The sequence below is a fragment of the Cephus cinctus genome, unplaced genomic scaffold (assembly GCF_000341935.2).
Source record: "Cephus cinctus unplaced genomic scaffold, Ccin1 Ccin1_scaffold0168, whole genome shotgun sequence".
NCBI lineage: Eukaryota > Metazoa > Arthropoda > Insecta > Hymenoptera > Cephidae > Cephus > Cephus cinctus.
The window spans coordinates 4272628-4294408 of record NW_014332892.1 but is presented as its reverse complement, the minus strand read 5'-3'; the positions used below and the strand labels follow the sequence as shown (position 1 = coordinate 4294408).

General features: G+C 38.0%; 5 protein-coding genes across 10 annotated transcripts in view; 2 read left to right on the top strand and 3 right to left on the bottom strand.

Annotated features, from left to right (window-relative positions):
• Positions 1 to 343: 343 nt before the first annotated feature.
• LOC107264128 (protein Smaug) lies at positions 344 to 9090 on the bottom strand. Its single transcript, XM_015732034.2, has 10 exons — positions 8571 to 9090; positions 8026 to 8490; positions 6435 to 6788; positions 6036 to 6354; positions 5631 to 5956; positions 5426 to 5536; positions 4910 to 5281; positions 4651 to 4810; positions 4312 to 4570; positions 344 to 4217 (listed from the first exon to the last, which is right to left on the bottom strand). The coding sequence occupies exons 3-10, from the start codon at positions 6646 to 6648 to the stop codon at positions 4053 to 4055; spliced, it is 1926 nt and encodes a 641-aa protein (XP_015587520.1). The 5' UTR covers positions 6649 to 6788; positions 8026 to 8490; positions 8571 to 9090; the 3' UTR covers positions 344 to 4052.
• Positions 9091 to 9105: 15 nt separating this feature from the next.
• LOC107264132 (protein yippee-like 5) lies at positions 9106 to 10285 on the bottom strand. 3 transcript variants are annotated; one of them, XM_015732044.2, is made up of 3 exons: positions 9730 to 10285; positions 9576 to 9598; positions 9106 to 9506 (listed from the first exon to the last, which is right to left on the bottom strand). In XM_015732044.2, the coding sequence occupies exons 1-3, from the start codon at positions 9888 to 9890 to the stop codon at positions 9487 to 9489; spliced, it is 204 nt and encodes a 67-aa protein (XP_015587530.1). In that variant the 5' UTR covers positions 9891 to 10285; the 3' UTR covers positions 9106 to 9486. The 3 variants fall into 3 exon arrangements, with proteins under 3 accessions (XP_015587530.1, XP_015587529.1, XP_015587527.1); XM_015732043.2 differs by having other exon boundaries at positions 9723 to 9863; XM_015732041.2 differs by lacking the exon at positions 9576 to 9598 and having other exon boundaries at positions 9730 to 10217.
• A 2740-nt stretch (positions 10286 to 13025) lies between these two features.
• LOC107264130 (putative transcription factor capicua) lies at positions 13026 to 16906 on the bottom strand. 3 transcript variants are annotated; one of them, XM_015732038.2, is made up of 8 exons: positions 16644 to 16906; positions 15323 to 15523; positions 14731 to 15204; positions 14447 to 14631; positions 14199 to 14321; positions 13964 to 14071; positions 13426 to 13772; positions 13026 to 13250 (listed from the first exon to the last, which is right to left on the bottom strand). In XM_015732038.2, exons 1-8 carry the CDS (start codon positions 16668 to 16670, stop codon positions 13171 to 13173), a joined length of 1545 nt encoding a protein of 514 aa, XP_015587524.1. In that variant the 5' UTR covers positions 16671 to 16906; the 3' UTR covers positions 13026 to 13170. The 3 variants fall into 3 exon arrangements, with proteins under 3 accessions (XP_015587524.1, XP_015587523.1, XP_024936949.1); XM_015732037.2 differs by lacking the exon at positions 16644 to 16906 and adding an exon at positions 16018 to 16356; XM_025081181.1 differs by lacking the exons at positions 13964 to 14071; positions 16644 to 16906 and adding an exon at positions 16018 to 16362.
• Positions 16907 to 17014: 108 nt separating this feature from the next.
• Positions 17015 to 20231, top strand: LOC107264127 (ATP-binding cassette sub-family B member 10, mitochondrial). Its single transcript, XM_015732032.2, has 4 exons — positions 17015 to 17127; positions 17571 to 18424; positions 18620 to 19728; positions 19861 to 20231. Exons 2-4 carry the CDS (start codon positions 17731 to 17733, stop codon positions 20119 to 20121), a joined length of 2064 nt encoding a protein of 687 aa, XP_015587518.1. The 5' UTR covers positions 17015 to 17127; positions 17571 to 17730; the 3' UTR covers positions 20122 to 20231.
• A 272-nt stretch (positions 20232 to 20503) lies between these two features.
• LOC107264129 (4-coumarate--CoA ligase 1) overlaps positions 20504 to 21781 on the top strand; it is an 8313-nt gene continuing 7035 nt past the window's right edge. Inside the window, exons 1-2 of one of the 2 annotated variants that reach the window (XM_025081180.1) lie at positions 20825 to 20962; positions 21357 to 21497. Coding sequence is in view for 1 of the 2 variants with exons in the window: in XM_015732035.2 (XP_015587521.1) it covers positions 20774 to 20962 (189 nt within the window). In the remaining variant the exon portion in view is untranslated. Of the gene's footprint in view, positions 20963 to 21356; positions 21498 to 21781 lie in introns of both variants that reach the window. The other variant, XM_015732035.2, reaches the window with a different exon arrangement.

Below are 21781 nucleotides of genomic sequence, written 5' to 3'. Positions count from 1 at the left end.
TGAAAAGAATTTTAATTCCGATATATTATTCGTTACGATCGAAGGAATAAATAAAATAAATGAATAAAATATCTCCAAGTAGTGTTCATTGTTTGTATTTAAAATTTTCAAAAAAGGTTGTCACACTTGACAAGATCCTTCTTCTAAGATGCAGACGTCTGCGAGAAATCCCAAGAGTGATTTTCGAAGCAACTGAAAGGAAAAAAATATTTTGCAACGTGCACTATTCTTTGGAAGAGACGGGATGGACATATATGAAGGCAGATAAAAAAAAAAGCAACTCGACAGCTTCTATTTGCGTATGAAAAATCTTTTATTGAAAAATGTTCTTCCACATTACAACGTCAGTGTATCTCCGTCTATTTAAATTTGTAACAGTACAAAAATTGCATTTTTACAAGTTGTCCAGCTTACATGACTAAATATCCCAGGCTAGCAATCTCGTTGCAACAAGCACTTATTTCGTTGGCGATGGTAAATGGAAGAGAACGACTTCTTGAGAGGGACCAAAGGAGTTGTCCATATTTTCTCGGTTCCAGTTTCGCCGCAGAGTCGTTTCATAAGACAACAGACTATCGATAGAAACGTCTTAGCCTCGGAAGAGGAACCGTAAGTATCGCGCGCATTGAGACTTTGCTACCTGGGTCGCGAAGGAGGACGTGCGGCACGCGTGCACTTTTTGGCCGTATATTCGGGAATTTCACTGCTACTGGCCCAATTTAATAAAATTTTCAAGAAGGCGAGAAGGCGGTAAAGTGACGAGGAGGCCCAAGTGGGAGAGTCCCGCTCGAGTGTATGACCAACCAACTCTTTTTTTCCTCTAAAATATTTTTCGCACCGTGTCACATTGTACCTCCGCTTAATATTATAACAGCCGCTGCCCAAGTTAATTTTAAAAGCAACGCAGGTACAACAGAGTCTTTCTTCTCATTGGTTCGTAATTACACCTCGACTTTAAAGAGACCTTCGCCGCTCGATGGCGACTCTAAGAATGAGGTATAATTATGGACCACCGGACCACCGGAACTCCGGAGTGACTGTCCAATAAGTACACAGTATAGTACAATATGATAAAACGTGTCAGGTGGTATTAAGGGGGTCTCGCACAAAAGATTTTCGTAAACATAATGGAAGGTGCTCGCCAATCTATTAAAGTACGTCCATAACTCCGTCAAATATCATGGGCGTATGATGATTGGCCTGAACCTTACGTTATGCTTAAAGAAGTTTTGTGTGCAACCACCCTCCCCCCTTGCTGTTCTTGAGTCACATTAGAAAATGAGATTAGCAAGCGATAGAAGTATAAAAGGAAATCTTACGGTTGCTGTGCGCAGGTGATCGCGAGACAAGCCCTGAAGTACGCAACTTGCACTCAGAATATTAAATAGGATTTAAAATAAACGAGGGACAACAAGGATGTCGGTAGTGTTCATACGATTCATACGATGATAATAGGGATAATAATAGCAATGAATAAATGGTCATTTAGCAGTAAAGTTATCGCAATAATAATAGTAGTACAAGACAAAAGGCGATAACCGAACCTTCAGCCCCTCACATCACGTACACACCAAAGTATAACTATCATGTAATCATTTTTCTGCTCTCACTATCTTTCGCTATCCTTCACCGATCCTTTATCGCGTTTTCCTTTCTAGTTTTCTATCCGCCTTTCTCTCTTTACAAATAAAGTAAATCTTGCATTCTTTGTTAGGTAGGTCCTGCCTTTATAGATTAAATTAGATACTGTGCTTCCAATGGATTATTACACTCAACGAAAATCCTGCAATTACATGCGAGCAGTCTTTTAAAATTTTTTTTTTGTTTTTGGTCACGTATTAAATGTGATTCGCATTATTCGCTGAGTATCGTGTGGATGTGTAGATCGGTTGTGTTGTATGGTGCAACATGTAAATCACATGATGCATATGCATATGTATAATCTTATGTAATGTGCAATGTAGACTACAATTAAATATGTTAATAACTGATAGAAATTAGAAACGTATCGTCTGACTAGCTTTTGATGATCTCGCTTAGAATTCACAAGGGTTATACAATATATACGTTTCTGTTACACGTTGTTTGCCGTGAAATTAATTATAAAATTAACTTGTGAAATGAAACGCCACCCTTCCTCTCTCCTTCGCTGTTCGATCGCCTCGGCCATCTCTTTAGCTCCAAATTTATTTTGGATACGTCAATAATTGCTTGGCACAGGTCCTGCACCCTTCTAAATAATTTTTCCGGCACCTCATGCACACCCCTTAAACTCACTTTTTTTTCCCACTTTCTTCAACACATTTACCTGGAGTCGGCTACGGGGATTTTTCCATAAAATTCGGCAATCACCATATGCACTAGCTTACATCGTTCGTCATATATGTTTATAGTCAATTAACCTAAACATTAATAGTACTTCCGTTACGCGATACCTTTCTCTAATTCTTATTATTTCGACAGGTTTTTTCCCTTCCACAGTCTTCCAATTGTTTAATTCACGCGCCCGTAGGACGTCAAAGTAAGAGTGCCGTTTCTAATATAACTAGAACTCAATTATCATTGGTTTAACCATCGAAACGCGTGAAAAAGTCAGTCTCATTGTTTTCCATTTAGTTATTTAGTTCATTAATAATATTACTCGGTAGATTTGTTGCACGAAAAATATTACTAAGTATAGCAAAGCTATCTAAAGTGCTAATATATAATAATACAATGTATGCTTATAATTTAAAGCCACAGATTTCGATGTTAGAAGCTTTCACGCGATTGCGCCCGTTTTCTTCATTCCCCTTTTCACCCTTTATCCTTTCGCTTTTCTCAACGCAACTCTTAAATCTTTTTCCCTCGCACATAAAACTCTGCACACACTTCTTACGTAAACGTGCGTATGTCCATGCATCAGGATGTTTCACAGAAGCAAATCACTTCCCTGGGCACCTATCATGTATTTTTGCTTAAGGCCCTTTAAATTTCATTATTGTTTGTCTATATAGTCTAATTATAATCGTCTTCGATGTTCAAACAATGCAAAAAAAAAGAAATAACAATTAATGCCCACCTCGAACATTTCAATAAAATTGACGATTCGTTCGGACAAAATTAAACTTACGAAATCTGTGCATGAACTACGAAGCATACACACTATATACAAGATTAAGTATGTAGTTCCGACAAACTCGACTGAAAAATGCACAACACTACAGTTTATATCCTAGACCATAAACTGCTCCTCGCTAATCGAGAGTGCAGGTCTGCTTTTATTCTTAAGTATGCATGTCTAGCGATAGAGAATAATAAAAAGTAAAATCAGTCCGTTCATTAAAATGAATTACATTATATTAGCATAATGTGTATCAGCGTTTAAAATCAGAAGAATTCCATTTCCCGAAATGGATAACACAAAAACAATATTGCATATATCTCGCACAGCAGCTATTACTTTTATCCGTTTTCTTGTTTCTTTCTCTCTTTTTTATCTTATGTATTGTATACGATTTCTTTTTTCATCTTTCCCTCAGTCTCCCGCCATTCATCATTTTGTTCTTTAATTCGATCATAATATATATATATTGCGTATGTTTGTTTGCGCGCCTGCGTGTGTGTGTGTGTGTGTGTGTGTGTAATATATATATTTATATAGACGCATTATGTAAATAGTAAAGGAAAGAATCTATCTTTCTAGTAGCATTTGGCTTGCCAAATTCTGTCAATTCATATAAATAGTACAATTGCAATGAATGTAATAAAATATGATCTACAAATTGCGGATAGACATTCACTGTTTAGAAGGGAGAATCTTTGCCTCATCGTAATGTCGCACGTTACAGACAGACAATCCATTTGGTTGGGCTGTTACTAATAATTGTGCAGTGTGGTCGCACAATGTAGTCACTCTGCGTATTCTTCCCCTTATATCTTTTTACGAAATTACGATCTCACCTGTTTTTCAATTTCTACTGACAATCATGACTCACCTTTCCCAAGATACGAATATACTGCGCTGTCAGTAATACGCAGCTGTTCAGCATTTTTCCATGCAATTCAACGCGTTAAGCCTCACCGAAACCACCGATAGCCTGTTCCGTCATACGTAGGCAAAGAGATTCTAGTCGAGAGTTGATTTCTGGTTCTGTCGTTTCCGGAGTGTTACTAGATTGGCCCAGGAAATGATCTCTCGGCGCACTGTAAGTACGCTGTAAAGTTCTTTGCAGCTGCTACAACGAAAATGAAAACAGCGAGAAGTGTTTGAAAGATTATCACTGCGATATTCGCAGCATTCGCTACTGACACGTAAACCCAATGAATTACCTCTAAACTGGTCTCTTGCAAGCTGGGTCGCTTTTCGGTTGTATGAAGAGGACGCAAATTGTTTTGATTCACATTTTGGCTTTGGTTGTTCTGCAAGTACGGAGTTGATATACTATTCCTGTGTGGACTCACCATAAACGATGCATGTGCATGGCTGCTGTGAACGTGACCTAAGTTCAAACTCGGTTTTCTGTTGTGCAAATTGTGCTGCTGTGGATTGCAGTACTTCCTGCTGTTGTAGCTATAGTTATGTTGCCACCTGAGATTAAATCAACATTTACAATTAGAATAGTATCACGGTGTATTCGGCATATTACCCAATCGTGTTTTTCTACTCACTTGGGAGTGGTTCTTGGATTGCCTAGCCTGCTACGCCACTGCTGAACCTTTTCTTTCTGATTTGGAGTGAAGCAATCGTGCTGCAACACCTTCTCCAAAATATTGATGCAGGCACAAAGAACACCATCATCGACACTGTCTAATGCCAGTCTGCTGCATACTAAATATAATCGAAAGTCATAGTTATCAATTATGTTAAATTTATTAATTTTATGAATCGCGAATTCAAAAAATGACTTCATGGAACGAAAATACATACATTTGCCAAGCACTTTGGTGAACTGAGCAGGAATGTCTTGAGGATCATTCTCTTGGCTCGGTTTCAGCGGTGTTGCTAAAATTGTCTTGAGCTCATCTAACGTGTTAACCAAGAGCACTGGCCCTTGACTAAAGGATGCTTGTTGACTCCCATCGCGAGTTGGTTGTAGCAAGTCCTTTTCTAAATTCAATAATGTGGAATATCGTTGATGCAGTTTCATGATGGAAATGGCCAGTTTGTGTCTAGCGCCCTTCGTTACTCCCTGCTCAGCCAGCTGTTCTTCCGTCAGCTCCAACATCTCCTCGTAACTTAACGTTGCGAATAAGTAACTGTACTTGTGAAGGCGCAGAGTCTTCAACCAGGAAGCTACATCTATACAAAAGGAATGTATTTATTTAAGTCGACGTCAGCTTCTATGGAAGGAACACGCGAAGGATTAAATGAGAAAATGCTCCGAAAAGAACACATTAGATACTATATTAAAAATTGACTAATTATGGGCAATCAGTAACGCACCTCTCATTCCACTGGCTAAAGTTCGAATTGACGCCTCGTCCAGTCTGCCTTCGCTACCACTACTCGCGCAAGAACTTTGTGGGCTGAGAGGACCCAACCCGATGAGACTGCCTGTAACGCGAATCAAGTATTTTTTTAAATTGGAAAATTCAAAAACTAAAACAGCAGCTATTTGTATCATGAAAATCGTCGTATTTTGACGCACTCGTATGATCGCCGGAAACGCTGAAACTACGTGGCTTAAGCCTGATTACGCTGTTGGTGTTGTTGCTACGTTCGACCACTTCCAAATGGTGTGAAGGAGCTACGGGTGGTGTCAAGCTATTCGAACGACGTTGACGCGCAACAGGCGGCGGAAACTGAAGATTGAACGTTGCACCAGATTGTACACTGTACAAATTTGTTTGCTCGCTGTGTTGTTGCTGCTGCTGCTGCTGCTGCTGCTGTTGTTGTTGTTGTTGTTGTTGTTGCTGCTGTTGATGCTGTTGATGATGATGATGCTGTTTGTTCCTCTGCCATGCATTTTCCCATCTTATAAAAAATGCAAATTCAGGTGGTTAATAGGCAGAAACAATTTTCCCAAGGTTAAAAATTATTTTGTCTTTCTCACCTAGTTGGAGTATTCGCGTACTCCTCTAGACTATGAATAGGGGGTGTACCAGTAATTCGTTCTTCGAGATGTCGAAGCCACTGGGTTAACGACCTCCTATCCTGACTAGTTATTGCCGGATGAATTAAAGTGTAGCTCAATAATTGTTGAGTTTGTTCTGTGTATTGTCCAGTAGAAACACAATGACTGACAAGCTCTGGTATGGCGACCAAGTAACACTGCTTGCACTCGACGTTTCCAGGTCTGAGTAAGGGAAGGTGTGTCAGCAACTGGTTAATAGCTATCTCCGTTGATTCCGAGAGTAATGAGTTGATGAAAACTAAAATATGGAAGAACATGTGTTACTTGGAGTAAACTGAAACAACTCCAATATAGATAACCTTCCAATGCATATATTACCAGGGTTATTGGCATTTAATTCCTGGGTGTCCAGCTCAGACACCGAGTGTAATGAATGCTGTACTGCCTGTGCAAGAAACCTGGCTTGGACAGCAGGAATACGGCGCAGCAGAGCATAGAGAACGACAGTCTGTTCGCATTCGTTCCATTGGGAGAAGACTCGTGTCAGCTCACCAACTTGTTCACAGAAGAGAGCACCCGGCGACCACTTCATTGCAAATCACGCAACCACGCGACCTGCACGGTTCGATCGGATCAAATGTTGCTCTATCTCCTTATTGAAAAAATGCTTTTTGCGAAAGCTGAGAGCGTAGTGGTGACTTTCGCTTCCCGTTAGGTACGCTCAGCAGATTTCTAAAATAAAATAAAACGAACATTCAAATTTAACTGCGTGAAGAACAGATTCGCGATTTATACTTTTTAACTAGATCATTTATGACCTCCATCTTATTCCCCTTAAAGATTTCCAATCCTTGAAGACAAACGTTTATTTTGAAAAGTTGAAGGGAATGAAAAAGTTTTCTCTTTGAAATCGTTTATATCCGCTAATGAACTCCTAGTAAAAACTCGAGAGATTAAATAAATGAAAACTACAAATGTATTAATAATGCAACCGCACTAAAATTGTCTGAATGTAAATAAATATATTTAATTGTCGTTCAATACCCTAAATCATATTTGAATATCACTTAATCAAGAAGTTCAATGCAACGGAATGCTGACCATTTATATTTTTCATATATCATGAAAATAAAGAAAAAATTGAAACGCGAAAGAATCCAGCTTTCTCCCATTTTTTTTCAAGTTTTGATTATTATAACGCAAAATAAGGATTACACGTGTATTGCAAGCTTATGAAATCACGAATGTTCGTTGGAAACAAAATATAATCAACTTAACCCTAACCTCGAAACGACCCAGGTATGGATAAGAATTTTCTGAGGTCAAGTTTGTTTACCCCACACTATATGTATTTATAGCCTTCCTGCCATAAACCACTCTAGCAGTGCAATGGCATCGGACCTTATACACTTGGTCAACTCGATAAACAAGTTCCGTGGTAGTTGTTGGTACATGCTCCAAGTTGGAGGCAACAATCGAGGTTACTCCGCTATCAAAATAACCATTCTAATATTTTCTCAGAAGGAGGCCGCACACGAAATTCTCAAATATTTCAAAAATTTATCGCGTTTCTCCAGAACAGCTTAAACATTTAGTTTGACAAAGTAGCGTATATCTCCAAGGAGCAAGAGGGACACAAAAGGTAGAAGGTAAATGTGAGATTAGAGAAACACGGTGAGGGGGCGAGAAGGGAGGCAAAGGACGCACTGGCATTTCTCTTGTAATTGTGATCAAAATCACATATTTGTAGAAAATAAATGCAAGCAAAAGTTTCACCTTGAAGAAAAAAAAAAGAATTCTCGCAGAATCGAAAAAGGCGAGGCCACCATTAGGAAAGAGGTAGCCGGCTAGCCGATATCACAACCGCACGCCACTACTACTCAGCCATTAATCGAGCACAAACAATTCTCTACTTCCTTTCAAGCGAAATATCTTTTACTTCCTTCAGGAAAATAGAAAGCAACCTTACCGTATCTGATACCACTGTTGGCTGGCTCTCAAACCACAGACTTTTCACACAAACAAGTTTTACGTTACAGCATCTTACTCGTCGTTTATCGGACATGCAGCATCCACCACGCGGTATGGTGGGCCTACGTGACCACACTGTTCGCTACTCAGTTCGCTGCCGCCATAACATTGGGTGGTACTACGCTGAGCCGGGCATTCCAACCAATCGCCTGGGAGTAACATCTCTGTAGTATTTGCGCAGGTACCGACAAGTGCCGACCATCACCGACCACTGCCGATGCTTTTAGCTGTTTGTGACCGATTTTAGATTACTGCAGATTACTGTAATCAATTGTAGCCCTGTGTAGCCCTCACATTTTATGACAAGATTGTAGCGTATTAGTTTTGTGTCTTCAGATTTTCTTTCTAACAAGCAGAAATGTATCTTCCCTAAGAGATTTGTAGATCTTACATTCAGCATAATCTAAATGCAGAAACTTTACAGTAATCAATTGACATAGGATCCATTATTTTAATGTTATTGTCAAATTAATTGAAACTTACTTAGATATCTGCTTTACATAAAAACTTAATCTCCAACTATCCTATTTCTTCCTTGACAATCATTTAGGTGCCATGGTAAAATCTTGAAACTTTCTATCAAACGCAATACATATGTACTTTCCATGAGTTTTCCTAATATTAATATCTTGATAGTTGGTTTATTCTAAAATGATAAATTTTATTTAAGCTTCTTAAACATTTATTCCTTCCAAACTAAGTGTAAATTTCTAAACAAGTAACATATATAAATTTCATAGTGTAAGCAGACTCTAGTACACTTTAACAGAACTGCCAATGTTTCTATTACTATCTTTAAATATGGGCAATTAAATTGCTCTGAATCTATTTCTATCCTTGTTATATTCACAGCATGTTATGGAAACCAATTTCTTCAATTATATGTTTAAGTATCAGTAATAAAAAAATCAGTATCTATTATAATTTATCATGAATATACCACATGTCGAGAAGTAGGAACATTGAAATATAAAGGTCAACAAAACGAATTTCAACATAATAAATAAAAGTAACCTAATTGAAAACACTCATAATATATTTGAACATTTTTTTTAGAAATATCAAATATGAAAGTAAGTTATAAATAATTACATTAGAAAAATGGCATATAATAACACGACAAATTATTCAAATTACACAATCACCAGAAACCACAATTCTCTGGTACAATACTACAAGAAAAAGATTTTAAGAAGTTCAGCATTCCCTGCTATTTATGGCAACAAATTTTAAATATTCTCTCCCATGCCATCACTTTCTGTGACAAGGGCTCTCTCCAAAATCACTCGTCCCTCCTTGTATCTCTGGTTGTCATCCGTAGCAAATTCATAGACCCATCCAAGTTTGGCATCACAGTTCTTACAGCTGACATCCCGCACCATATGACGCCCTGTTAGCATCACTCTATCCTGTACTTCGCTGTACATACGATTCAAAGCATTAAACTCAATAAAATCTTAGTTAATATGCATATTTCTCATTGCTTACAGATCCCTTGCAAGAGCCAGACACTGATGAGTGCAAATAAATGTTAACATGTAAGAAAAACGTAAATATTTTATGTCGATAGATTCTTAACGAAAGATGCAATCACGTAGGTCCGACAATTGCGTAATCTAATAACGAAACTCATACCATTTACCTATAATTAAGGTTGACGACTTTGTTAAAGAGAAAAGCCCGACCAGTTGCTCCCGTAAAGCGCGTGCTGATCAACTGTCCACGATTGGTGAGGTTAGTGTCGCACGACGCACAGGAAAATAGGCGAGTGCCGCCAATGTGCTCTAAAAATATCACTCCCATCGCGAAAGGCAGGATAACCGCTTAGTTTTGTAGTGTCAATGACTTTTGATTTCCTATATTTGATATGTCGACAGTTGGTTCATTGGTTATTGAAATTGCTTGAGTCGATAAACTTCGTGCACTTATCAATGACTTGCATTCACTTGTCTGTCTGTCGCCTATAATACAAATAGACGAGGTATAGCCACTAATGATCGTATTTTGGCCAAATTGCGTAGGCACCAATGATGTCACATTCAAAGCGACATCAGTTTTACTTTGAGGGGACTCATTTAAGTTTCGGTTCGTAAAAATATGGCCCCTCAAAACGGAACGATGTGTGGCGTGACGACACATCATATGTAAAGTCAGCCAATCAGAGTAGAGAGGGTCTAGTGACGTCATTGTTTACGTGCGCAGAACCGCTAGTGGCTATACCTCGTCTAGTTGTATTATGGTTATGCCTACACTGGCTCTAACTGACCTGACTAGCCTACACTTTGCCAGCGCGTTCCTATCTATCAACCACGATGAACCAAATAAGTATCAAACACTATGCAACATTGCCCACTGCAGCTAACTGAATAAACTGGACCCAACGGACAACGACACATATCTATTGACCGTTCCTACAGGCGTTGACCGGAATATATAACAAAAAATTTAACCAGAATCAGAACGCGGGATTATAAACAATAAGAGGCATCCAGCATTCGGCATCATCGCAATCATTCGCAAACGTGAAATACGATTTTTCCATATATATACTAAACCGCTTGCTATCAAAATTTTAATTAGCATATTCGCAACCGTCAAACAAATCCCTATCGATTGACCACCCTTTAGACCTAAACAAATTAAAAATAAACAATTTTCGGTTAACTTTAGACTCAAATTTAAAATTGATTTTCTGAAATAATTATCGAGTATCGAACATTTTAATTGGAGTATCAATCATCGGCAAACGACCATCAAACGATTAATGAAAGTCTTAAACTCGTCGTGAATGGATATCTGAGTAACTTCACAAAAGTATGATGCCTACTGATATCATATGATACAAACAACATAAACCAACAGACGTAGTCGCAACTGTCACATCAATATTGCTACTTGCTAATCGATCCGTAGTGAGCACCAAGCTCCCCAATGGGCAATGTTGAAACATATTGGATGTGTACTCATAGTTCACTCTACTATATATAGATATGCAACACACATATTTAATCTCTCAACTTGACTTCAGTGGAAATATAGCCAGTACGGTCAAAGAATAACTATTTTTTTCTGCCAAACGGTTCCAGTGATTCCTGATTTCATAAAAGATTATTGGAGGGACAGTTGGTAGTAAGGTGGAACCAAGGTCATTTCTAAACATCCACATGCGGTACCCTATACGATTTAAGGACACCTTGTGAAGTTATAACATAATTCGTCGACAGCTTCTCTGAAACATCTTTTTTTTTCGATATATTGATATTATGTGTTTGTTCTATCAGAAAGGCGGGGCACAGCTCTGAGCTACATCAAAATATTATATCTTTATTACTCATATAAACAGTATACAATATGTTACAAGTATGTGTGTATATATATATATGTGTGTGTGTGTGTATATATATATATATATATATATACGTAAATTACATATTTTTAAAATTTAAAGCTAGTTACACATATTTTGTGCAATAAAATTCGAAAATTTCTTGTTTTAAAATAGCTAGATTTCAGGTCTTGGTCGGCCGAGACTTTAAAAATTCAGTACCTCTCCCAATATCTCGAAACGCGACACATATTAATTAGAAGATCCATTCGAAGTAAAGCGATAAATAAATGAAAACTGGATCAAAACTGTAGTTGGTCATCATTTAAGTGCTATGTATATCATTCATCAAGGCACGTCTGAAATATAATTATACATGCATTCGCCTCACAAAGTGTCAACGAAAGTCTATCGATAGTATTTGCTTTTAATGCTTTAACAGCTCTCAGGATTGACTTCTTTGTTTCGTTTTCAACAAAATTAACGTGATAATCAAATAGAAAAATAGAAAAGATTAAAAATTCTTTTAGCCAAAATCACAGACAATTCTCTTACTTTCTCCAACAGCCCCAACAACTTGCATCCTCATAGTCTTCTCGCCTTAGATACATTACTCGATATAAATATTATAAATATACATTGAAATATATTAGTAGTCTTATCGTTACACACCATTGCATACATACACATCCGTGTCGATCTGAATGTCGTAAAACAAAAAGTGAGGCCTATTCCAGCCGTTCCGTTGCTTCCTACCTAGTACCTTTAATACCTTTCTGTGAAAATTACTTGAATCTAGACAGTTATGGTAACACGAAAGAACACTGTGATCACCACGCATGTGTGCGTATGTACGCGTATGTATGTGCACACATGTACACCGCTCGTTTATACATTTTGATTATATCGATCATGCCGAGTTCGAATTGCACACGGCTCGTAATACTGCGCCTAGCCCTATGTACACCAAACGTTTATTACCGTATAATAAATTCTGGATATACCCCTTCACTCCGTGAAATATAGTGCAGAATGCAGTTGAAAAATAGAAATGAAGAAAAAAAGAACAAAAAAAAAGGTTGTCTTAACGAAATATTCGTCCTGTACCCATTTTATATAATATCGGATGCAAAAAACGGAATAATCAGATTAATAAATATCCCATGCCGACGAACCAATCGAGTTTCGATTCACTTGGATTTATATTATAGATTTTATACTTTTTTTCGATTTCACTTACTGATTTCCTTTCATTCGATTTCATCAGATTTCATTGTGATACCAATTTGGAATGCAGATCGAAACATCATAGTAGCGTTCCTTCGAATAATGAGCTGTAGAATCATCGGATCCAAATCCGATGGTTAAAAGTACAAGCTATGTATGTTTTAGAGAAAGTGACGTAACGAGGACTAAAGAAAAATAGGCAAAATATTACGGAATACGATTAGATGACATTCTGATGATCGACACTAGTAGCAGTAACAACCTGACTAATAATTATTGATTGAGATAACCTTACAAGTAATGCTAATAATCGTAGGAATATCTAATAATAGTAACTGTAATAATAACTGTAACTGCAACAACAACAACAATAATAGTAATAATAATAATAATGATGATGATAATTAATCGTAACACGTGTCCGAAAATTAACATTATATTGGGAGTGCGGAGTGAGAGGTTAGTATAAAATTTTCGTAAAGGGTAACCACTGCGTAAGTGAAGGTATCTCAGGAAAGAATCGTTTGCGCATTATTTGGTGAGTTTCGTTCGGTTGGCGGCGACCGCTGCGAGGCAAGCCAATGCTTCGAGGCCCGGCGATGCGCACCAGTCTACCAATCGTAGTAAATATTTCATTGAATTTTTTCAGTGAATTAAGCGTACGTAAGAATCACCTATTTATGTTTCTTTTATCATTTCTTTCTTCTCTATCATTTTATCCATAATCAATTATTAATGTTATTACCATTATCGACGTAAAGAGTTTAGAAATTCTTGCTTTCTTACCTTTATTTGGTTCTTCATCATCTTGCCGTTTGACAACGACACTAGTCGCAGCTGCATTTCGTGTTATACTTTGCTTTCGTGCTTTTCTCTTCTGACTGCCGACCAGCAATGCTCTTTCGGCTTCCTCTTGACTCTCGCTGACACTTTGGAACGAGGATTTTGATTGGGAACTAGATGAGGAATCGCTATGATGTCTCCTGCTTACGCCAATTCCTGAACTCATACCATTCGAGTTACTCTTCTGGACAATTTTCTTTTTCTTCGTACGTTGCTGCTTTTTCTTCTCTTGGAACTCCTCGAGACTTAGAGATGGTAGAGCCTGAATCTTTTTATCCAGGTTGAAATCCCTGAAAGAATTGAAGTTCTTGAGTAAACGACTAGGATAGACTTACTATTTATAGATGGAGAAATCATAGAACATTGATTGCAAATTTTTCGTCAATGCAACGCGCGACGCAGATAAATCAAAGATAATTTCACGGCTATGGCACTGAGAATGAGATTGATATTAGGAATAATAATGAAAACAAGAACTGACTCAGCTTTGAATCTCTTGCGTGCTGTCCATGGTCCGTAATCTGGTTGGGTTTCGGTACCTGCAGTTTCTGTTTCCTCGGGTTTCGAAGCTTCAACCTTTCCTTCGGCACTTAACACAGAGGCAAAGATAATCGTTAGGACAGCCTATGAGTGCCCTACACGCACGCACGCACGCACGCACGCACGCACGCACGCACACTGATTTGGTTAAGCAATCTCTTATATTACGAATTTACCTTTCAACAAGGTGTTCCAGATCACCCCGAGAACTATTGCCACCCTCGCTGCTTACAGAGTCAGTTTTTTCACTGACATTCGATGATATTGAATTTCTCCTTTCATTCGAGCATTCCTCTGTGCTATAGACAGACAATTATTACATAAATTCCTAAGCATTGATAGTATAGAGGCTTTAATGTGTATAACCAATATACATTATTGCACATAAGAATTTAATAGTTCATTACTCATGATGTATGTTTACCTCTGTAGACCTAGGCCGCGCTTCCGTTTCGTTTGGTGGCCGATCGGAGCAATACTTTTCAGCTGTTCCGCCAAAAACTTCTGGTACCGAAGTCCTTTACAAGTTCTCTCACCGCGAAGATTATTTTCTTCAAAAGAAGCATTGTTACCCTCGAAGTAATTACCGTTTCCATCATCCACGGTACTCTACAGAGACATAAACTCGACACCTCACCGAAATTTTTATTTGACATTCTATTTTGTATTACTTGAAAAATAGTAACCTCAGACTCTAAAGATGCTTACCAAGTGATCTTGAAGATTGTTATTGGATTCGGATCTTTTCTTTTTCTTGTCGCCAAACAAGTCAATCTTACATTCTCTCTTCTGATCGAAATCTAGAGGCAGTTCGATGTATCTCTTCTTAGGAGGTTTCGGGACGCCGCCACTGTTGTTCTCACTATTGGTAATATCGTTGCTGGTTGTCAGCAAATCGTTCTGCGACTGTGTCTTTTGTGGAGTGAAGAGAGAGCTGAGACCACCAATTTGTGACTCATCGGCTAACTTTCCTGGTTGTATGGCCTGTCCATCTTTTTTCTCTGACGAGATTCTTTCGGAAGATTCAAATTCAAACTTTAAATCCTCCTGTTGATCACCAGGTTCGCTAGCTCCTAGTTCTGACTTTTTATTTGTCGGCCTTGTGGTTAAAGTTCGAAGAGGTGGTGCTGGCAACTTGTACCATTTGAAGTCTGGATTTGCATTCAAGAAGGCATCTTTATACTACAAAAAATATTACTGTTTCATTGTCCAAGCTACAATGCTTGACAGCTGACAAAAGTCGATTTTTTAATCCTTTTTATTATCACACAGGAACTTTTCTTTTTCTTTTCATACTTACCTCCTGAGCAAGATTGGTATATGAACGTTTCTGATCAGGATGAAGTGTTGCCCACCATTCTCCAAGGACGCGTGTCACTGCTCGATTCTCCAAGTGAGGGAAACCAGAACGTACCGAGCCCCGATGCCGTTTGCAAAAGATGAGGAATGCGTTCATCGGTCTTCTAGCATGATGGGCTGGCTCTCGTAAATCCTGCTGCTCCTGCATAACGTGATTTGCACATATGAAGAATGTATAAGAATACACGGATCTCATAGTAAAAGCTGATACCCTCATAACATATCTGAGGCTACAAAATAAAATAAATAAATGATAACACTGCAACAAATTTAGACCAAACGAACGTATATGCACAAGCCATAAAGTATTACATAAAGATACACAAAAAATACCTTTTTGTAGATATATTTTGCATGAAAGGTTATGAATTTGAATAATAAAAAATTCTTGTGTACAATACATGAAAACAGACACATTATTAATATCACAGTTCAATGTATACCTATAAGTAATTATAATGTCATGCAACACATTTCATGATTTGATTTTCAGAGCTTCAACATTGATTTATTCTCAAGTAAAGAAACTTAAAGTAAGAGATTAATATATACTGATCATATTAATATTCTTTCAAAGAACTATTAATATCTTCAACAACACTTTATCTCTATTTGATAAAAAAAAAATTTGCGTACACTGCATGATAGAAATTGCACACGTCTCATAGGGAATTTATACGATGGACCAATGGCCACTTTTATAACGATAATAAAGCAACAAGGCAAAACGAGATTATTCAAGAATCCAGTCTAACAATAAAGTATCAAAAAAGGAATGTGACTAAAAAGAAGAATATCAATGCAACTAGTATGACTAAGGGTAATCGACAGATAGCAAACTGACAGCTGCTAGCCCTGGTGTAAATATTGTCAGACTGGCGAAAAAGGACCGTTTTCTTGTGACATTACGAAATTTTGTCCAAGTATCCACGGAAAAAGATCATGACAATGAAGTGTACCAGTCGAAAACTCGCGTGCGTAAATCGAAGTATCATTTGCAACAAAACAAGCTTTGCCTACTGTCAAAAATCGTAACTCTTTGCCTCAAGGCTGGGAAACGAGCGTACGATTTGTCAACGTCAGACAGACGGATCCAAATTCCGTCTTGATTCTCACACAAAACAAATATCATAAGATGGCTCATTCACGGTAATCGAAATGGAATTCATTATTTCCTATACTGGTAAATTTTAAACAGATTTCCCTGATACGAAATATCAATGTTATCACTAGTAAGACATTGAGCACTTGGCGATACTCACCTTCTGCTGTTGCTCGTTGGCAGCCATTTCTGATTTCGCTTGACAATTCACTCAGCGGCGCATAATAAAGATAAAGCTTTAGCGCTGGTGTTCTCTCTCTCACTGCCGATCTCTTTCTCTCTCGTACACACACACACCCTCGTGACCCGTCGTAATTACTCCTCCTTCGTCAACCAATCCTCTCCTTCTTTTTATTATTACTCTGTTTTCGGGTTTTAGTTCGGACGGCTACTGACACCATCTGACACCTGATTGTTCGGTCAGTTAGGTTTGATCCGAACATGAGAGACAGAATATTATTGGCAATCTTTCATCCTTGTAAGAGATTCAGCTGGACTGACTGAATTCAGTAAAGAAACGTCAGGCTCTGTCGAATTCCATATATTTTTTTAACAGTTTCGTCCACCCCCGTGAAAATGTTTCAATCAGTGTTGACTAGTTCACTGTCGTTTCATGAAACTTGACTTTACGTACGTCTACATCAGTAAGTATGTAGTCAGTTAACAACTCAGCCACAAAACGAGGAACTCGATGGATTAAGATCGCAAAAACCTTGCAGAATGATAATCTTTCAGAATTTCTCACGGTTCGCAGAAATTAGATCATGCAAACATTACTTCCACAACTATATCCCTAGTTATAAATTTTCGTGCCAGGCGGAAGAAAAATGATTAACCTGTGTAGGGTACATTACTTGCCGTTCTCGTTATATGTCCATTTTTTATTTGCTTTTGCAATGTTGTGTTACGTTATATTCAGTATGCACGTTATGTTCGGTCATCATCGGTCATATTGGGCACTGCAATTATCGCGAAGCTAAAATAATTGAGGAGCTGACCGAAGCTGGCAGTTACTTCTCTCGTACCACTCTTACCAACGATTCTTTCAAATCCCTCTACGCCTCTATTAGCCTCTATGTGTGTCCAGTGGTTGCAAGTGTTTCACGGGGGTGTGATACGTGTAATAAATGTGTTGATTCGAGAGACTCCTGTCTATCCGTACCATCTTAATGGCAGCTGATGATAGCTGCCGAGCAGACGAACACTTTGAAGATTGTCATATATATATTTCTCATCGAGTAGATTAGATGAGACTCGACGAAACCATTGGTATTCCTAATTTTTCCATTACAAGTATATGTATAGACGGCATACATTGCACTCCCGAGTTTCGGACTTTAAAAATGAGTTTCCTACATAAGTTAGCAACGGGTAACGACTTTTTACGAAAATCGAGACAACTAGCAATTCAACTGCCGCACAGGTGCAACTTTCATGGATGTTTTTTTTCTATTGGAACTTTTACAAGACGGAAGTACTGTGTTACAGTACTAAGGTACGGGACGACTAATACTCTAAAGAGAAATTTTACGAAAACATCAATAAGTAGCACCTTTAAGCAACGCTCGAAAAAGTCAGAATTCAAAAGACTCATGCTATTGGCAGCCCCTGAAAAATGGAGACTTTCTGGGGCTATAGCTTTCCTAGCTGTATCCTCTGTCGTGACTATGGCAGTTCCATTTTGTCTGGGAAGAATCATTGATGTTATATATACATTGGATAAAGAACAAATGCAAAAAAACTTGAATAAGTTATGCATTGTTTTTATTGCTATATTCCTCCTTGGGGGTGTATGCAACTTTGGTCGTATTTACTTCATGTCCACATCGGCATACAGGATTACACAATCGTTGAGAAGGGAAGTATATGCTGCAATACTAAGTCAAGAAACAGCAATGTTTGATAAAAAAAGTACAGGAGAGCTTGTGGGAAGACTGACTGGTAAATAATATAATATATATTATTTTATGTACTATTAGCCTGCACACACTTTTTTTTTACAAATTCACTTATAGTCAATAGCAGATAAAATGTACCATCAAAAAATGTTGTTAGTTACATCTTGTTGTAGTTATGAGTTGTCAATGTCTGGTCTTGTAGGCGAATGCATATTGATAAAATTAATATCACTTTCAGGAGATGCTCAGCTTGTAAGTTCAGCTGTCACAAGTAATATATCTGATGGATTACGTTCTGCCATCATGACAGGAGCTGGGATTTTCATGATGTTTTATGTATCACCACAATTGGCATTAGTAGGTCTATCAATAGTACCGCCAGTTGCTGGAATAGCTATTCTTTATGGTCGTCTTGTAAAAAAGATATCAAAGAATGTTCAGGATAGTCAAGCAGAGCTAAACGCCATTGCTGAGGAGAGAATCAGTAACATACGAACTGTAAAAGCCTTTGGACAAGAAGAAAGGGAAGTCAAAGTATATAGCAAAAAATTAGAAGGATTATTAGCAGTATGCTATAAAGAAAGTTTATATCGAGCTCTCTTTTTTGGATTTACCGGTCTTTCAGGAAATGCCATTATACTCTCAGTTCTATACTATGGTGGTGTGATGGTTTCAGATGCTGCCTTAAGTGTCGGTAACCTCAGTTCATTTTTACTTTATGCTGCTTACGTGGGTATATCATTAAATGGTTTATCAAGTTTTTATTCAGAATTCAACAAAGCTCTTGGTGCGAGTACAAGACTTTTTGAGTTAATAGATCGTCACCCGAAAATTTCCATAAAGGGTGGACAAATACTCCAAAGAGAGCTTACCGGGGAAATTGTCTTTCGGAACATTGACTTCTCGTATCCAACGAGGGAAGAGACATGGGTTCTAAGAAACTTTAATTTACATATTTCAAAATGTTCGACTACTGCCGTTGTGGGACCATCAGGATCTGGGAAATCGACGATCGCCCATTTACTCCTAAGGCTCTACGATCCGAACGAAGGATCAATTTTATTGGATGATCACGATTTAAAAACACTTGATCCCGCATGGGTCAAATTACAAATAGGCATTGTCTCGCAGGAGCCCACATTATTCTCTGGTTCGATACGAGAAAATATATGTTATGGAACAGAAAACGTTACGGAAGCAGAGATCGAGTGTGCTGCAAAAGAAGCAAATGTTTTGAAATTTACAGAACACATGAGAGCCGGCCTCGATACAATTGTAGGTGAACGAGGAATAACGTTGAGCGGTGGTCAAAGGCAGAGGGTAGCCATTGCACGAGCGCTGATAAAAGTAAAGTAGTTTTGTCTAATGTTAATTATGAAATATATTATATCCGCTGCACGTATAAAACATAAAAGCATTAATAACGGAAGGGAGAGAGAGATATAAAGAAACAGAGTGAACTTGCTGTTACTTCCACAGAAGCCGAAAATCCTGATATTGGACGAAGCAACGAGTGCTCTGGACGCCGAGAATGAGAGTCTCGTACAGGAAGCTTTAGAGAGAGCCACCCACGGTAAGACCGTATTGACTATTGCTCATAGACTGAGCACGATAAGGAACGCAGATAAAATCGCTGTACTGGAGTGTGGTCAAATTGTTGAAACGGGAACGTACGACGAGCTTATGGCACGGGAAGACGGTGTTTTTCGAAAGCTAGTCAAACACCAAACGTTCGCTTAAATACAGTGCATTGATCACAGAGATAATTATAAGTCATTAATTAAAGATTTGCTGCAGGTTGAGGAGATGTGTTACGCTAAAATAAATATTTATAGTGACAGATCATATAAGTAGGATGCTTTTAACCGATACCTTTCGTAACCATCATTGCGCTAATCTGTTGATAAGCGTGCATATTGCCACTGAACTTTAGACTTTCACAATAAATATAAAAACTCCGAAGAGCTCACAGTAACATATCAAAATATACATTGAAAAAAGCTTATACGTATCGCGATAGTCCCTACATATGTCATATTCCAATTATGTGTGTGTGTGTGTATATATATATATATATATATATATATATATTGTTCCTCATGAAAATTATTATAACACATTCAATGTAGAATCAGTCAGTTCAAACTCGTCACAAAGCAAAGCTTTTTGCAGATAAACTCAAGAAAAAAGTAAAACCGTCAGTCGTCAATCGTTAGTTCATTCTCTTACGAGTACCAGGAGGAGAAGCTAATTCCAAGTTACCGGCCGGCTGGATTCCTTCCCCTTAAGAGAACTTTGACAAAATTAGCGAACATCTTAAGGTTTCTCCAGAGTCTGAACAGTCGCCTTTCCTCGTGTTATCGTGAATTTTCCGCAATTCGTGTTCGCGACAATGACGTTACTATATACGATATTCGCGCGAAACCTAAGGACGTCGTTAAAGCACCTTGCCCACACCAATGTTAGAAGCTGTTCTACGACAATACACAGAAGTCCTTATCCTGATATCGAAATTCCCAATCAGACTACAACGCAGTTTATTTGGTCTCAATCGGCGAAGTGGGACGATCTCCCGGCTGTGGTAAGCTATTTCTGCAGTATCTTATAACTTCCCATTATCATTTATAATGCGATATTATGCATTTTAATTTGCGTATATTGTCATACTCGGTTTCTCGTCGTTAATCCCTGAAACAAAAGTACTTTCATCTCCTCGCGATACTTAATCGAATTTCCTGCTACTTTACCAAGATCGAATGCAATTTGATATTGTTCGAAACATTTTTATTCTATGACTTATAGCACAATGGTTTTCTAACATATCTTGCAAAAAATTACCATTCGTATGCGCAGGTTATGACACTTCCGTAAACGACTGAAAGATAACGTATTTGTTTGTAGTACATTTAATATTTTTAGCTTGTCCATTTAATGTTATTATCCCTTAACTGCTGACGTGGTTTCTTCAACTATAGTTTCTCAAAGACCGAGCAGCCTGCCAGATCACACATTAGTAGTTAAAGGTGAAGATGTAATGAGGATAAGTACAAAGTACATTCGGAAGTTCACGATACTATTAAGTGCAGTCCAAAAATAGGACCGATCCTCAGCACCTCGTAAGTTCATTGACGAAAGAGATTGGCCAATAATTTATCTTTACCTTTAAACGAGAAAAAAAGTCTGATTGCTATTCCATTATTGAGATGCATCGGTCGATTCCTTAAGCCGCCAAAAGAAGACATAATCAGCGTTCGTGATTATCGGTTGTACCTAGTTGTTTCGCGTGAAGCAATGATTAGTCTTCTTATTTTTGCTGCAATCAGTATGGAAACAATGCCTTTTTTAACGGTAATTTTATGCACCTATACATAAAATCGTGCTGCGTGGGGTGGGGTGGGGG

Excerpts from the sequence above, each read along its gene's own strand:
- LOC107264128 (XM_015732034.2), bottom strand. The coding sequence starts at position 6,648 with ATGAAGTGGTCGCCGGGTGCTCTCTTCTGTGAACAAGTTGGTGAGCTG. Across the intron at positions 6,355-6,434 it reads ATTAAATGCCAATAACCCTG|TTTTCATCAACTCATTACTC; the intron begins GTAATATATGCA and ends TCCATATTTTAG. Across the intron at positions 4,218-4,311 it reads TGCAAGAGACCAGTTTAGAG|CAGCTGCAAAGAACTTTACA; the intron begins GTAATTCATTGG and ends TTTTCGTTGTAG.
- LOC107264132 (XM_015732041.2), bottom strand. The coding sequence starts at position 9,890 with ATGGGAGTGATATTTTTAGAGCACATTGGCGGCACTCGCCTATTTTCC. Across the intron at positions 9,507-9,729 it reads GTCGTCAACCTTAATTATAG|CGAAGTACAGGATAGAGTGA; the intron begins GTAAATGGTATG and ends TCGTATGTACAG.
- LOC107264130 (XM_015732037.2), bottom strand. The coding sequence starts at position 16,047 with ATGAGACGTGTGCAATTTCTATCATGCAGT. Across the intron at positions 13,773-13,963 it reads CGCAAGAGATTCAAAGCTGA|GGATTTCAACCTGGATAAAA; the intron begins GTCAGTTCTTGT and ends CAATTCTTTCAG. Across the intron at positions 13,251-13,425 it reads TGATGAAGAACCAAATAAAG|ACTGGTGCGCATCGCCGGGC; the intron begins GTAAGAAAGCAA and ends TACGATTGGTAG.
- LOC107264127 (XM_015732032.2), top strand. The coding sequence starts at position 17,731 with ATGAGACTCGACGAAACCATTGGTATTCCTAATTTTTCCATTACAAGT. Across the intron at positions 18,425-18,619 it reads GCTTGTGGGAAGACTGACTG|GAGATGCTCAGCTTGTAAGT; the intron begins GTAAATAATATA and ends TATCACTTTCAG. Across the intron at positions 19,729-19,860 it reads TTGCACGAGCGCTGATAAAA|AAGCCGAAAATCCTGATATT; the intron begins GTAAAGTAGTTT and ends TTACTTCCACAG.